Source organism: Ostrea edulis, chromosome 4 (assembly GCF_947568905.1).
Source record: "Ostrea edulis chromosome 4, xbOstEdul1.1, whole genome shotgun sequence".
In the NCBI taxonomy this organism is placed as follows: domain Eukaryota; kingdom Metazoa; phylum Mollusca; class Bivalvia; order Ostreida; family Ostreidae; genus Ostrea; species Ostrea edulis.
In genome coordinates, this window is record NC_079167.1 from 66,880,604 (window position 1) to 66,897,073 (window position 16,470).

A 16,470-nucleotide genomic window follows, 5' to 3' on the forward strand; every position below is an offset into this window, starting at 1 on the left:
TGTCACCATCTTGGACTAGGTTAACGCACTTTACCCTTGTCCTTTTCTACACAACTGCAATTTGTACGTCTTAGGTCAATACTTGAACCCATGAACTTTAAAGCAACTACCGCGACCGTAAGTACACGAGGATATTACTGAGATCAGATGAATACTATTGATTGATTGTTGGTTTGTTTCACGTCCCGTCGAGAATTATTCATTCATAATGAGACGTCGCCAGATGTAGGTGAAGTACCACAAATTTAGACCTATGCTTAGCGCTCAGGGCCGTAGCAGTGAAAGTTCTTTAAAGGGACATGGACATGATTTGAGCGTTTAACGAAGGAGCAATCACTTCCTATGGCTTAGGTTTGATGTGGCCATGGCACGAGCGGGGCTCCAACTCACGACCTCCCGGTTACGAAGCGAACGCTCTACCACTGAGCTACCGTGACGGCGGCCATTTCACTAACCGATCGTACATGTAGATCGTAAAGGTACGATTATGTTTACGATCACTTTGACGCGCACGTATACGAGCGTTTCACAAAACCTGGCTTGGTCGTTGCACTTAGGATTGCGATTTACGTCGGACTTTTTTAAAACTCTTCTCTCTGTGAAGGTAGATTTAAAATCAATTTTATGGTGGAAAGAAATATTCATCATTTCCTCATGATTTTGAATATATCCTGATCGTCTGCAGTAATACATGTGTATGAATACATATATCTATGTTGTCAACGAAGATGATGGAAATTTTTAGCCCGATCTCTAATGTAACAGAAAGAAAATTCGAAAAATTTGATAAAGACTGATTCGATAATTTTTATTTGTATTTATGAAACTTAAAATTGAAAAAATAGGTATGTGATAAATATTATAAAAGGTCTACATTCTATAGAATTTTAAATGTTATGTATCGATCTGAGTAAAGTAAATTATATTCAAAGGATAAAAAACCACCAAAGAATAAGAGAATGAAGTGATAATAAAGTTTATCTACTCAGGATAAACTAGGTTATTTTGAGCACATATTGTTTCATTATTGCAAGAACGATAACTCGTAGTATTTTATACTTATGCGACTGGGCATGCTCAAGTGTAACTTCCTTTTCCTGCTGAACAAGAAAGCTACAAGGTACCAGACATTTAACTAAAAAACCTGATCTGAAGCATCACGAGGATAAAGCCATGTTGAGAGCTAATAAAACGAGAGCATCTAAGGCGAAGAGCCCATATGCCCGACCACCGGCAAGGACATTCCTTGATCATAGTGTAGTAGTTACCACAGTGACCACCCAGGCTTCCACATCGTCCTTTGACCCTATCATTCCCACGTCAATCGCCAGTCTTACTTCAGAGGCAGCTACCTCAGTTTCAGGAAGAAGTTACATAGTCAGCCATGGATCGCTAGCCCAATCAGTACCCCTGCAGCCTGTTTATGATATCGCAGATGCCCCAACCCCTGCTTTACAGTCTGTACCCACCCAGCAGGCAGTGGAGCCAAAGTTACATGTACCAGCAGCTAGCACTGCATCAGGTATAAATTATCAGGTTGATATGGATATGCCTACACCTTTCCAGAGTGTAGCATCAACGCTTGGAGCTCATGTATCTCAGACATTGAAAGAAAAAATTTGGAATAATGAGTATGTTGCTCGAAACAAATCGTTAATCAAAGAACCAGTTTCAGATAGTCAGCATCACATTGTTTATCATGACGGCTTAATTCAGGTTAAACTTAAGTACAAAGATGAAAAAATTGGGTCCATTCCACAATGGACTGATGCCTTTTTAATTTTTGCCTCTATTCATTGTGCCAAGCACTCCGCACAAGCTATAAATTTGTTTCGTTACATGGCGACAATTAGAAAAGGTGCAGAGCATTCACCCAATTCCTTTGGTTGGAGGGATTATGACATCCAATTTAGGCTGAAAAAATCAATTAATTCTAATCTCAGTTGGGGTTCTGTTGACGCCGAACTGTGGCTGTTTTATATGCAACCCACGGTACAAAACAATAATCAGAATTCCCCTAAACATTTTAAATTTTACTCTTACAACTTTCAGGATGTATGTGAAAAAGACAATTGTAGATTTTTGCATATTTGTGTGAAATGTAATGGATCACACCCTTCTCTGAATTGTATGTCTGTCCAGAATAACAATGTCAATGAATCCCCCAGTCTAGGCCCGCACCACTGCAATTATAACCTTGCAGCTATTGTTTCATATCATAAATACCTTGCCACATGTATCACATTCATTATATGAGGCAACATTATTTCTATGTGCATATTTGTTAGCATTTTTTGCCTTACTTGGAGTCGGTGAAGTGCTTGACCTTCAATCGGATTGTTTTGAGTTGTTAGAAAACCATGCTAGTCTCCTTAATAAACGTTCCAAGACTGATCAAATGCATAAGGGTTCATTAGTAAAAGTGCCAATACATGCCCAGTCATTAATTTTGTTTACATTACGGCAAAAATTTCTTGCAATGCGGCAGACAATTTTGTCCGATAAATTCTTTGTTCATTTCAACTCCAAACCATTGACTCAATTTCAGTTTCAGCAATGCTCAATGATTAATAATGGGGCCACACACCTCTATTTAAGCGGTATGAATAAAAATGAAACCAAAAACAATCCTCGTAATACATTGGGTGGCAATAATATTGGCAACCCACATACTACTTTGAAGGGCTTACAAATGTACATGAAGTTTACTGTGGTTAATATTTCACAATTAATACCAAGGATGATAACTGTTATTTGGTCTCATATTTTACCATGAAGCAATTGGACCTTGTGTCTTTCCAATAAAGATGGAGAAAATTGCAGAACTAGAATTAATTCAGTTCTTGCTACATTTGTTGTAAAGAATGTACGCGAGGCCTTCATTAAATATCCAGATATTTCAAATAGGCATATATCCCTTTTCTGCAAAGATGATGTACACTTGTCAGACTTGGGTCATCACATATTTGTAAATCCATTAGGAAATGCTCTAGTGGTGTTTTGGTCCGCTCTGATAGGTTTTATTCCTCTCATACTAGCTAGTTAAGTCTTGTCACGGCCAACTTTTAAGGTGTATGTTTGCAAATGATTTGTGTATGATTATATGTGGAGTGTAAAATGGATATTAAAGTTAGGTATGCAAAATTGACCGCCTAGTTTGGTTGGCGGATGACCCACAAAATTTGTATTGTGGTTCATTTGGCAGAATTTTGCATAGGATGCCACCTCCATGGGGCACTGTTATTTCCAGGTCCCCTGGGTCAAGGTGGTATTTCTAATGCTTTGGGTCGTTTGTTATATGCTACCATATCGATTTGAAGATACTAGGTAAGTTTGAGCACATATTATTTCACTATAGCAAGAACGATAACTCGTAGTATTTTATACTTATGCGACTGGGCATGCTCAAGTGTAACTTCCTTTTCCTGCTGAACAAAAAAGCTGCAAGGTGCCAGAAATTTAACTTAAAAAAACCTCCCACCCTAATGTTCATACTTGAAAAATTCTTGTGTAGAAAATCTTGACCTTTAAAGCTGGCGTTTGTTAAATTTTTGTTTCTTTGTATGTATTTCTGTACATGTTTAGCATTAATCATGATATACATGTTTTATATATGTGTTGAACAGAATTTTCGGTTTCTCAAATTAATATTTTCAGCGTCATGGACTTTCATGGATTATACATACCAACAAGGAGTGAAGTTTGAACAGAAGATAAATTATACAGATCATCTATTATTTTATTGATTGCACTTAATAACAAGGGGTCGGAACCCAAAGGGTCTTGTAGACTCATACCTTTCTTGTGTATATATTCAATTTCTAATGACCTTCATTAAACTCTACAGAAACGTTCCACTTGGAAAATTGGGATTTTAACCTCTCTCCCATTACCAAATCATGATAATATCATATTTTGTTATCATTCAAATGTAGGGCTACATGTAATAATGCATTTAGTTTGTTACATCAAAGGCATATCAATCATAAATGTCATCAGCCTGGAATACAAATTAACTGTTACTCAAGAAAAGTTTTAATTTCTGGACATGTCTAGGCCTATACGAATTTTATAATATCTTGAAAATTCTGCAAACTTTATATGTGCATGTACTCTAACAGTGAAGCAGGTAAAAGGTAAGCTACTGACAAACAAGTTGATGGTAAAGGGATTTCAACAGTCTCGATTGAAGTCAGCATTTCGCAAATTCTATGGTCGTTATAACGATCTAGTTCGTCAATACAACCTCGCATTGGGTCAAATGCTGTCTGACGTGTTTCATACCGATTGTTAAGCCGTTCTTGGCACACTGATTTGACTGCGGATAACTCCGTTTACCTGATCAGGATATGGGGCTCACGGCGGGTGTGACCGGTCAACAGGGGATGCTTACTCCTCCTAGGTACCTGATCCCACCTCTGGTATGTCCAGGGGTCCGTGTTTGCCCAACTATCTATTTTGTATTGCTTGTAGGAGTTATGAGATTGATCACTGTTCGTTATCTTCACCTTGCATATAACAAAACCCCCATTTTAAACACCCGACTTTAGACAGGACGTATTATGTTATGGCGCTGTCCGTCCGTCTGGCTCGCTGGCTGTCCAAGGTAATGTTTTCCGGACTTTTTACCGTAACGGATACATGTACAGCTTTTAGATTTGGTCACAACTTCTCCCTTAAGAAGCGTAAGAAATAGTTTGCTTTTCAGCAGAATTAGTACATCGTGACCTATGGTACTTTCCAAATCCCATCAGAGGCATAAAAATTGTCTCTGCTACAGAAATATAACAATGAAGCGATGAATTTGTTACTGCATATGGTGTTTATATCTCTCAACTGATTCGACACACAAGAGCTTGTTCTGCGTATGGTCAGTTTTTAAATCGAGGCAAACTAAGTTGATGGTACAGGGGTTTCAAAAGTCTCGATTGAAGTCAGCATTTCGCAAATTATATGGTCGTTCTAACGATCTAGTTCTTCAATACAACCTATCATTGGGTCAAATGCTATCTGACGTGTTTCATACCGATTGTTACGCCATTCTTGGCACACTGATTTTGACTACGAATAACTCCGTTTACCTGATCAGGATATAAGGCTTACGGCGAGTGTGACCGGTCGACAGGGGATGCTTACTTCTCCTAGGCACCTGATCCCACCTCTGGTGTGTCCAAGGGTCCCTGTTTGCCCAACTATCTATTTTGTATTGCTATTGGGGTTTACGAATAGGTTTGCTTTTACAATCCACGACTGACTTTCACAATTTAAAGGGGCCAACTCCAAATATGATAAAATTGAGAGTGGTATTTGCAAAATTCAAAACTTTTACGGCAATCAGTTGTTGTATATCATTTAACGTCCCATTCGAGAATTTTTCACTCGTATGGAGACATCACCATTGTTGGTGAAGGGCTGCAAAATTTAGGCCTATGCTCGGCCTTTTTGCAGAGAGGGATCTTTATCGTGCCACACCTGTTGTGAGCTCCGAGCATTGGTCTACATTTTGCAGTCCTTCACCGGAAATAGTGTCATCTCTATATGATTGGTTGGTTGCTTTTACGTCCCTCTCTGGATTTTTTACTCATTATTGAGAGGTCTCCATTTGTGGGTGAAGTACCACAAATGTAGATCCGGTCTATGTTTAGCGCTCAGCGCCGTAGTAGTGAGGGTTATTTATCGTGCCAACGCATGCCGCGGCATGGGACCTCCGTTTTTAAGGTCATACCTGAACGACCCGTGATTCTCAGTTCTAAATGCAAAGCGTTTGGCGAAGGAGCAAGTCATGCCATCTGAGTGAAAAATTCTCGTTAAACAATATTAAATCAATCAATCCTAGGTTGGATTGGCACAAGCGGGGTTTGAATTCACGACCTCCTGGTTATGAAGCGAACGCTCTACTATTGAGCTACCACGACCCCATATGTGTGAAAAATGATCGAGTAGTACGTTAAACAATATATATACAGCAAAAGATTGCGGTAAAGTCTTTGAATTTTGCAAATACAACTCCCAAATTTTTCATATTTGGAGTTGGTCCCTTTGAATTGTAAAAGTCAGCCGTCGATTGTAAAAGTAAGCCTCTTCGTAGAACTCCTATAGGAATTATGAGATTGATCACTGTTCGTTATCTTCACCTTTCATTCTTGTACAAAAGCAGACTGCAAAGTCATTGTGATTGTTTCACCTACCTCCACAGTGTCAACAAACTCAGGCAGGTAGATATTACCACAAAATGATCTCAGACAGGGCCAGCATGACGGCCATATTGCTCATTTATGTGCATATGGGAGCACTTACGCCAACCCTTGAAGGGCTGCAAAATATAGACCTGTGCTCGGCGCTTACAGCCTTTGAGCAGGGAGGGATCTTTATCGTGCAAGACCTGTTGTGACATGGGGCCTGGGTTTTTGCGGTCTCATCCGAAGGACCGCCCCATTCTGTCGCCTTTCACATATGTACGACAAGCAAAGGGTACTGAGGACCTATTCTAAACCGGATCCCCACGGATTACATACTGATACTTCATCATATGAAGATGCTTTAACATTGCATGCTGATACTTCATTTAATATATGATGGTACTTTATCATTATGTGGTGGTTCTAAAAATAGGTTAAGCATCGAGATCGTGATACGCTAAAACTTCAAACACGTTACATCCGCAGAAAGATAATTCGTATCCATTCTCTCACCAGAGGGCGCGTTAAGGAAGCTTCACTTACACCTCTATGAACGCTTGGAATCACGTGACAATATAATCACATGATATAAACAGTCATTCTCGTTTCATTTCCCTTTAAAAGTTCTAGCAATAGGTGATATATCAGGCTCTTTTCATATCCCACAGACACTTTGTTAAGTATATTTTACCATTTAGCTATTTGTCTCTTATTTTACAAGTATTGTTGTATTCTTACAGCCTATCACGTGAATGTCCTATATTCAGATTCTATTACGAAGTAGTTCCAAATTTAGGATCAGAAAACAGCGAGTTTAAAGAATTTACAGTAAGCATCAATATAATTGCACCAAAAGCATTTCATAATGACTAGATATTTAATCCAAATCATAAATGTTTGATATTAGAAACTTTTACACGATTTCCGTAAATTTACCGTTGACAGAGGTATAGTGCGAGTAGCGCACGGAACTCTGGGTAGATAATGAATTCGTAGCCTCAAGCAGGAACTGGGGTCACCCCATTTTAGTATGATTCCAGGTCACCCCATTTTATCAACTGCCTTCTACACAGTTTAAAACGCAATGAAAATTGAAAGCACAATGTGTGAAGATGCACACTACTAAAGCGAAAGTACAATGTGTGAAAATACACACTACCAAAGCGAAAGTACAATGTGTGAACATACGCACTCGTACCGTATAAGTTTTGCACTACCAAAGCGAAATGAATAAGCAAGTCATTATTGATTATTTCATGTCATCATTCCTAAACATAAATAGCCTAATTTAAATTATCTGCTTATATAATGAAGTATCAGCATGTAACGTTAAAGTACCATCATATAATGTAAAATTATCAGCATTTAATGATAAAGTATCATCATGTAATGTTAAATTATCAGCATTTAATGATAAAGTATCATCATGTAATGTTAAAGTATCAGCATGTAATGATAAAGTATCATCATGTAATGTTAAAGTATCAGCATGTAATGTTAAAGTATCATCATACAGACGCAAACTATCATCACAAGATGAAGAAGTATTATCTAGCATTAATATTATCCATATAAGGCAGTGTTGGCGTTCCATAGTCGTACGTGTTTGGTTAACATTCACATCTACATTTACGATTTACAACTGATGAACGCGAGAATACTACTGAAATCGGATGTGCACGGGGATACTACTGAAATCGGATGTGCACGGGGATACTACTGAAATCGGATGTGCACGGGGATGCTACCGAGATTATTGGTAAACTGAGGGAATGTTACACTATTGATTGATTGATTGTATCTTCATTAACGTCTCTCTCGAGAATTTTTCACTCAAATGGAAACGTTACCAGGGCCGTAAATTACATGGAGGCGGAGGAGGCAGCTGCCTCCTCCAACTTTTGAACCAAAAAAAAATAAAATTTAAAGTTCATTAGAATTTATGTTGTTTCCAATAACTAAGAACATGATACCTCCCTTAAAAAGCATTCCAAATCTTTCTTTTAGAATGAATTAGTCAAGTAACATCTTAGAAGGCCCTAGAATCAAGGATTTTGCACGAAACGTGTTCAGTGTGCACAAAATGTGCTCAGCGTGGGCGGCCCCCAGACCCCCGCCTAATTTCCTGCCTCCTCCAAATTAAAGGTTAATTTACGGCCCTGGTTACCAAGACCGGTGAAGGGCTTCAAATTTAGGCCTATGCTCGGCGCTTATGGCCATTGAGCAGTGAGGGTTCTTTAGCGTGCCACACCTACTGTGACACGGGACATCCGTTTTTAAGGTCATCTCCGAGGACCCGTGACATTCACACCTGATGCCGAGCGTTTGGCGATGGAACTGTCACTACCTGTTTTAACGACTTCGGTCTGTCGCGACCGAGATTCGAACCCTGGCCTTCCGCATCCGGGGCGAACGCTTTAACCTCTAGGCCACCGAAGTTTCTATGAAGTTTCAATGGCGGAAAAGCATCATTCATATTTTCAAACCGAATACATCATAGTGCATTTAATGCTGAAATATTTGCTAAATTTATCACGTTCATATCATTAAAAACGATACGTATCGCCGGATGGAATCCTTGATAATTTACAATATGCTGAACCTATGGAGTGTGGAGTTTCCAACTTTATAAAGTTGTCTATTTTTATCACAATGATTTGCTGAGCATCGTTTCTTAATTTTAGAGCTTAGAAACAGAATTTGAGTTGCAGAGCTAGCGTCTGTAGCAAGCAAGTTTGCCGAGACAGCTCCCTGCTATTCCAAATTCAATCTGTTAATGAATTAAGCATCAGTTTAGTTTCGATTTTAATTTTGACTTTAACAACATTTTGAATTTGTTTTCTGCATTTTTATATCTAATGACAAAATTCGGCATACATGCCAAAACTTGCGCACACGAAACTGGGACTTCGAAACAGAGATATTAATGATGTAGATAGTTGAGATGAAGAAGGTACGATGTTCAGATTGAGCCGGTACAGAGTTAAGATTGTTGAGGAAGAGAACTAATGAAAGGTGCATGGTTTAGGTTGAGGGGGTAAATCACTGTCGTTCAGAGGAATGCGCCCAAGAGTTCCTAGTACATGGAGCGTACGTTTGTATTACTATTCTCAAATCCTTTGTTTGACAAATTAGGTTGGTTCTGTGCATTTTACTGTACAAGACCATTTGCGAGATTAGTCTTGATTTTCTAGAAGATATTTCTATAAACATGTACATGTATTTACATTTCCAAATACCGTTCCATTTGTTTTTGCCTTCGAGATCTTTACTAAGTACCATGCGTACACGATACATTACATGTACAATGTATTTGAGGGTATGAACGTATGCTTACAAGCAGTATAAACAACTTCTGTAAAATGAAATATCTAATAATCGTTGGGTTTAAGTGTTTCCCCCTATCATTAGATGTCAAATAACTGTTTGTTCAGTGTTCTGTTGTCATTGCCCATTGTACATGACAACCTGCTTCGAATTGAAATACTAATAAAGATGACTTGTTCATCGACTACGCTGGAGTTAGGTGTTTAAATGGTAACAGCAAATTCATACATACAGGCTGTGCCGGGATATCTAATACATGTATCATTTTAGAATCATGCAATGTAAACAATAATTGGCCAAAACTTGTAAATTGTGGCTCAATTATAAATGATTTTATAAAAACATTCTGCTAAATAGTTGGGGAAAATATGCACTTTTCTGCATATTTTGTCACCAAATTGCATCCGATTTATATGGTCAAAATGAATTTCATGCAAGATGAATGTTTCAAGACAACAGGCTTGTTCTGTTTGTAGCTGTATTATCAAATAGTCTGTAGCAATAGTGATGAAAATGATGATAGAAAGGGAATAAAACACAACTCAGCAAGCAACAAATTCTTCGAATACTGAAAAGATTTGGGAAATCAGGATGCGAACACTACAACATGTACTTCAATACAAGCAGATCAAAGTCAGAAGGGAAAGAGGGCACCTGCATACCGGAGGTACGAAGAGTCATAAAAAAAATTTGTGGGGAAATTATTAAATGATGTAAGTGACTGAGTATCATGCAGCAGATCAAGCGTGCACAGAATCCTAAAATTTATTCTCCATTTGAAACCGTAATACTTATTGTACATTATCTGGAGCAAAGTGATAATGAAAGACGTCTTACAATTACACGAGTGTTTGCAAAATGGATGAAGAACAACACTAAAATTGTTTATGATACGTGATTTTCTGATGAAGCACATTTCTACCTAAATGGGATCGTAAATAAGAAAAATGCGTGTTACTGGGATAGTGTGAAATAAAATTTGCATCTTGAGAAACCTTTACATGGTGAAAAAGTAAGTTTAGGCTGCTTTGAGTTCAACAGGAGTATTCGGACCTTTCTTATTTGAAAATAAAGATGGCGATATGCAGACATTGAGCAGCATATGTTACCTTGAAGTTTTGAAGAAAACAATCTTACAATTTTAATCAGAGAAGGCATAAATCTGGTTTTGACAGAACGGGTCGACTCCACACACTACCCGAGTTGTCACCGATTGGCTGTATCGAACATTTGATGGAAACTTCATTTCTTTTCAAAAAACCCAAATGTCTGACCCCCTCATTCCCCTGACCTAACCCTCTGGATTTCTTTGTATGGGGACATCTTCAAGATCTTGTGTATAAACCACAACAAAGCTTTGTAACAGAACTCGAGTCTCAATTTGGAAAGAAATGCAGGAGATTTCAGATGAGATGTGCGTTGCTTTTGTCAGGAATTTTGCGCATCGACTTGACATTGTTATACACTTCTCAAAAAGGACATCATTTAGAGCATATTCTTTGAAGTTTGTCTTCTTTAAATTAGATAACACTCACTCAGTATTTATTGTATGTATGTTTGTGAATTTTGTTGTGTATAAAACATTTTTGTTAGAAAAAAAATAATCGAAAGTTAACGAAAGTAAAGAAAATGGTATCAGATATTCTGGAACACCCTGCTCATCATCTATATAGTATGGACAGCGACCTATGTAAACTTGCCGATTTCATACTCGCTTTCCTCGCTACATTCTTGAGTATGTATGCACTGGTACATGTAGCTAAAACATATACATGTACGGGAAATTTGTCAACATCGAAATATATGGTGTCCATAGTGAATAATAGTGAATAAAAGTTTAGTTTTTAAAGATACACAATCAGGTGATCGAAGGGCGTTGCATGTGACGTCACTATACCACGTGACTACCTGATTAACCAAATTTCTTATATTCAAATCCGTATTGTGCCTAATTATCGCACTATTCCGGCGAACTAACTATTAGAATTAATTACTATATGCATAAGAAAGACAAATTGCATTTTGTGTGCGTTGGAAACATGAGATGTGTCCTTTAATGTATCATTTAATGACTAGTGATGAGAGTTTTAGTTTAGAGAGACAAGCACCAATTTAGTCTCAGTTGATCGTGTTTCTGAATTATTATTTTCATATAACTAGGACATAATGATACTTATACCGTAAAACAGGATCCTTTTTATTGTGATTCCACTGCATGTACCTAGAGTATATCTTCGGTGCTTTTATGTTACAAAGATTAATTAGGGTATTTGTCGTAATGCATTTATTACTCTCTATCAGCAACTACAGTGAAACATGTCCAATCCAGCACCTGTGTAATCCTTCCAACAATTATTATTGTCATTGTTTTACACTGTTTATTTCGACACCTTGTGTATTCCGACAAAACAGAATTTTTCTCCCAGTGCATGTCAGATTAGACAGGTTTCACTGTACTTAATGTCTCCCAGTGCATGTCGGATTAGACAGGTTTCGCTGTATTACTGTAAAATTTGCAGTAAAAGTTTCTTTGTCATGAAGAGTTCGGATTCAAACAGTAAGAAAATAGTAAATGATTACAAACTCTTAACACAGTGGTAAGTAAAATATAATCGTTTTTAACATATTCATGTATATAAAGTCAAACAATTAAACACTTAATATTTTAGATGAAATAGAAAATATTACACCCCACCCCTCCAACCCCTCTATCCCCAGTGTGATTGTCCAAGCAAACTATTAAAGATAAAGAATATATACAGTTTGTATTCGTTTTGATTAAGAGACGCAATAATTTGACCTTTTCACATATAAGAATTGTTAACATTAGATCGCCAATGATAGATTTTACATGAAAATCAATTTTTCTCAAGTAAGCAGTTAAGTGCAATGCATCTACATAATTATCTACCCCTTAATGCGTGTAACCTTCATTTTGCATTTATTTATTTCCGTGGAGATCCGGGTTAGAATAAGTCCTCAGTACCCCTTGATTGTCGTAAAAGGCGACTAAATGGGGCGGTCCTTCGGAAACCGAGACCCCGTGTCACAGTAGGTATGGCACGATAAAGATCCCTCCCTGCTCAATGACCATAGCGCCGAGCTTAGGCCTAAATTTTGCAGCCCTTCACCGATAATGGTGACGTCTCCATATGAGTGAAATATTATCGTGAGGGACGTTAAAGATTTTCGATCAATCATACAATCATTATGCATTTTCCATAAGAAACATGACGCAAATGTGACTAGGAATGTAAAAAATACACAAGGGTATGAACTGCGATGCTTGACGCCGGTATTGTAGAGTGAGCCTTCCCCCACAATGAGACTTCTCCCCGGAAGCCTGGTAGGTAGGTAAATAGGTAATTCCCTGTCTGATAAACTAAAATTTATTTCATAGTTTGCGCAGGAGGGGATGAAAGCAGGGGTGTCCTTCTAGAGCGAGACTTCAAGAGGGTGTTATGGATTTAGAGTGAGTCTTCCCCCTCGGGGTAAGGTTTACTCTAGAACAAGTCTGCTGGGGGGAAGCTCACTTTAGAGCGAGACTACCGGGGGAAGGCTCACTCTAGAGCCAGACTTCCGCGGGGGGCAAGGCTGGCTCTGGGGGGAAGTCTGGCTCTATAACACCGGCAAACTTCATGAAGCGCATTAGCGCTTCATAAAAAGTATGGTGGCACTAAGCGTTGCAGTTCATACCCTGATGTATTTTGAAAACTGAAATTTATGCCCTATATTTACATTCTACTTTCATTTCTGTCGCATTTTCCCAGTCGTTAAAATACACGCGCTACACTAGTATTTATCAAGATTCATACCCGCATTGTTCACATCAGCATCGCATTCATGAGGTAATGGTTATCACTACAGTTGGTTGAGAACTTTGGAAATGTAAACATTTATAGATATCAGCAAATAATTATAGGACATTTCACGACATTGCGGGTTTCATATCGGGACAAATTCTCTCTTACAGTAATAAGAAATTGTGGTACATACTTCTTGTTTCAAATTCTGGAATATTTTAGTTGTTTCTTTCAGCTCCTTTTGTGCTTCTCTCATTGTTAAGGGATTCCTTAGAAATTGATATGGGACCTATACGTGCATTTCCTCGTTATCCAGAAAATCATTTTTGCGTGCATCATTTCTTTTAACACAAACTACACCAGCTCGAGGGAAATAATTATTTTCTGGGGGAATATGGTTAAAACATGTCCATTCATCTCAAATTCCGTGTTCATAATCAAAATCAACAACTAATTCTATTCTATTACAGAACACGACATCGACAAAGATAATTATCTTTAACTCTGTCATGTCGAATGCATGTAACTACATTATATTACTATCGAGCTTCTGTAATCCGGGTGAATTTCAGTTCACATCGTACACTAGTACTTACTGAGGACTGGTTATAGAATAGCTGGAAGACAGGGGGTGTTCTAAGCATAATATATCTATAATGAAGCAAAAAGAAAGGAAGAAACATGAAACAAAATCTATAAACATTATATACGAAGAATTGACTTACAAGTCTGTAATAAAATTACTGACAAGTTGTTGGCAAGATTGATACCATTTTTAGTTCCTTCCAATTTTTTTTTTTTTTTTTTTTGGTTGGAAGAATTGAAAATTTAAGCACATTCATTAAATATATATTTTTGATCTAAAAATATTGCTCAGTTAATGAGTAACGTAATTACGTTTTCTATAATTCGTGATTTATGATGGAATTCCCCGCGTCATCACCATTAATGTAGGACTTCAGTACACGACCTGTTGATGTTAATTTATACAGCAATCTCAAAATAGAATTATCAATGAGGATCATGATTCTACATCAGTAGCGTGAAAACACTAATTTTAGCTGAAGTTTTAACTTTTTTCTATTTCGTGGCATGAGTATGAACTCAACACTGAATTACATGGAAAATCACTACGCACCCTTTTAGCCACGAAATCAAAAGCACATGAAGTATTAGTTTTGCTCAAACAGAGAAAATATTACTCTATATGAAAATACATGCAAGTTATTTTACTGTATTACAATGGATCTCAAACTGCAAATAAACAATTCAGCCATTACCAATTACGTACATGTAGGTATAGTTAAAGCCACAGGGGCTAAGCCCGTTTTGGACCCGAACTCTGTGATGTCATAAATATAGAAAGGGATCTAACTCTGACACAGATAAAAAAAACTAACCACTCGCTTCAAATGCCTAAAAAATCTTAAACTAGGTAAGCTATGCGTAATTTGTCGTTTTCCTTGCATAGATTAATGTTTTAACTACTTGCATGCCAAATTTCAAGTCACTGGTTCTTAAAATAACAAAGATATACGTCATCGTTCTCTCGATTTCACTTGTTTATTTTTACTAGGACATTTACCGGTCCAGGTCACGGAGTCGTTTCTTGCCTATGACAGCAGCGAAATTCAGACTAGTATGGAAGATTTCGGACCTGTCAATTAAAATTTCACATCAATTATACGCTACTTCCTTCCTCATATTTTAATAATGTTCTTCGTGTAGACGTTACACGACTTATTTTTCCTTAGCAGCATCAACTGTTGACAAGATCTGCCATTTTAATGAATACACTAAATACCCGAAATGTCTAAAACTTTAAAGAAGGGGGGAGTGGGTAATGATAATCTAAATGAAATAGAATAAACAAAAACAAAAAATTAAAAAAGCAAAGAAATAATGTTCATTTTTCTTCTCTAAGTGCAATATCACAAGAATAATGTTTTGATCAGTTTTAAGGTATTTGGGATTTTAAGTCTATCGGGTATTTAGTGTATTCATTAAAATGGCAGGTCTTGTCAACAGTTGATGCCGCTGAGGAAAAATAAGTCGTGTAACGTCTACACGAAGAACATTATTAAAATATGAGGAAGGAAGTAGCGTATAATTGATGTGAAATTTTAATTGACAGGTCCGAAATCTTCCATACTAGTCTGAATTTCGCTGCTGTCATAGGCAAGAAACGACTCCGTGACCTGGACCGGTAAATGTCCTAGTAAAAATAAACAAGTGAAATCGAGAGAACGATGACGTATATCTTTGTTATTTTAAGAACCAGTGACTTGAAATTTGGCATGCAAGTAGTTAAAACATTAATCTATGCAAGGAAAACGACACATTACGCATAGCTTACCTAGTTTAAGATTTTTTAGGCATTTGAAGCGAGTGGTTAGTTTTTTTTATCTGTGTCAGAGTTAGACTCCTTTCTATATTTATGGTATCACAGAGTTCGGGCCCAAAACGGGCTTAGCCCCTGTGGTAAAGCCTTTCAAGAAATTAACTGTGAAGTCACCAATTTTGTTCATGTCCATGTCCCCCCGTGTAGAAAAAAAAAAAACCCTGGCGTGTTCTACATTGATGTTTAAAGAAAATACTTCAAGTATTATTTGTGCCTTAAAACATTTAGAAAACAATAATCTACTGGAAATTTCATTAATTGTTTTTATGAAATGATTAGAAGATACAGTTTTAGATTCGAGGTGATCGGGGTTTTTTTTCTTTTCGCAAATTAAAAATAAAATTTTATGTGTAACATGATACTGACATTTTATAAGGATGGAAACTGGATTCGAACGTTATAGAAATCAAGCTGGTTTGACTTATGTTGGGGGTAATGTCGATGCTATTAAGCTTAAAGAAACCTTCTTTTCACACATTAATGACTCGTGATGTGTGTAAGTGTTTCCAACTTCAACTTCCCTGTCAAGATTTATGATTATTAATTTTGCGAATTGCGTTTCTGCAATCTCTGGAGGAATGATTTCGTGTCTCTCTCTGACAATAGCCATCTTTCTAACACTTCCGGTTGTTTGTTGTTTTTGTAAAATGACGAAACCACAAAGGGAGCGATGAAAATGGTTTGTGAAGATTAGACAAAAGCAAATAGTGCATACAGATTTGTTTTTACATGAGGCGCATTAGATAATGAATTTTTTTTT

General features: G+C 37.3%; 1 protein-coding gene across 1 annotated transcript in view; it reads left to right on the forward strand.

Annotated features, from left to right (window-relative positions):
- Positions 1-1,173: 1,173 nt before the first annotated feature.
- The window catches only part of LOC125669113 (pre-mRNA-splicing factor ISY1 homolog), a 40,877-nt gene continuing 25,580 nt past the window's right edge, over positions 1,174-16,470 (forward strand). The window contains exon 1 of the mRNA XM_056161437.1: positions 1,174-1,522. Within this exon, the coding sequence (XP_056017412.1) occupies positions 1,174-1,522 (349 nt within the window). The remainder of the gene's footprint in view (positions 1,523-16,470) is intronic.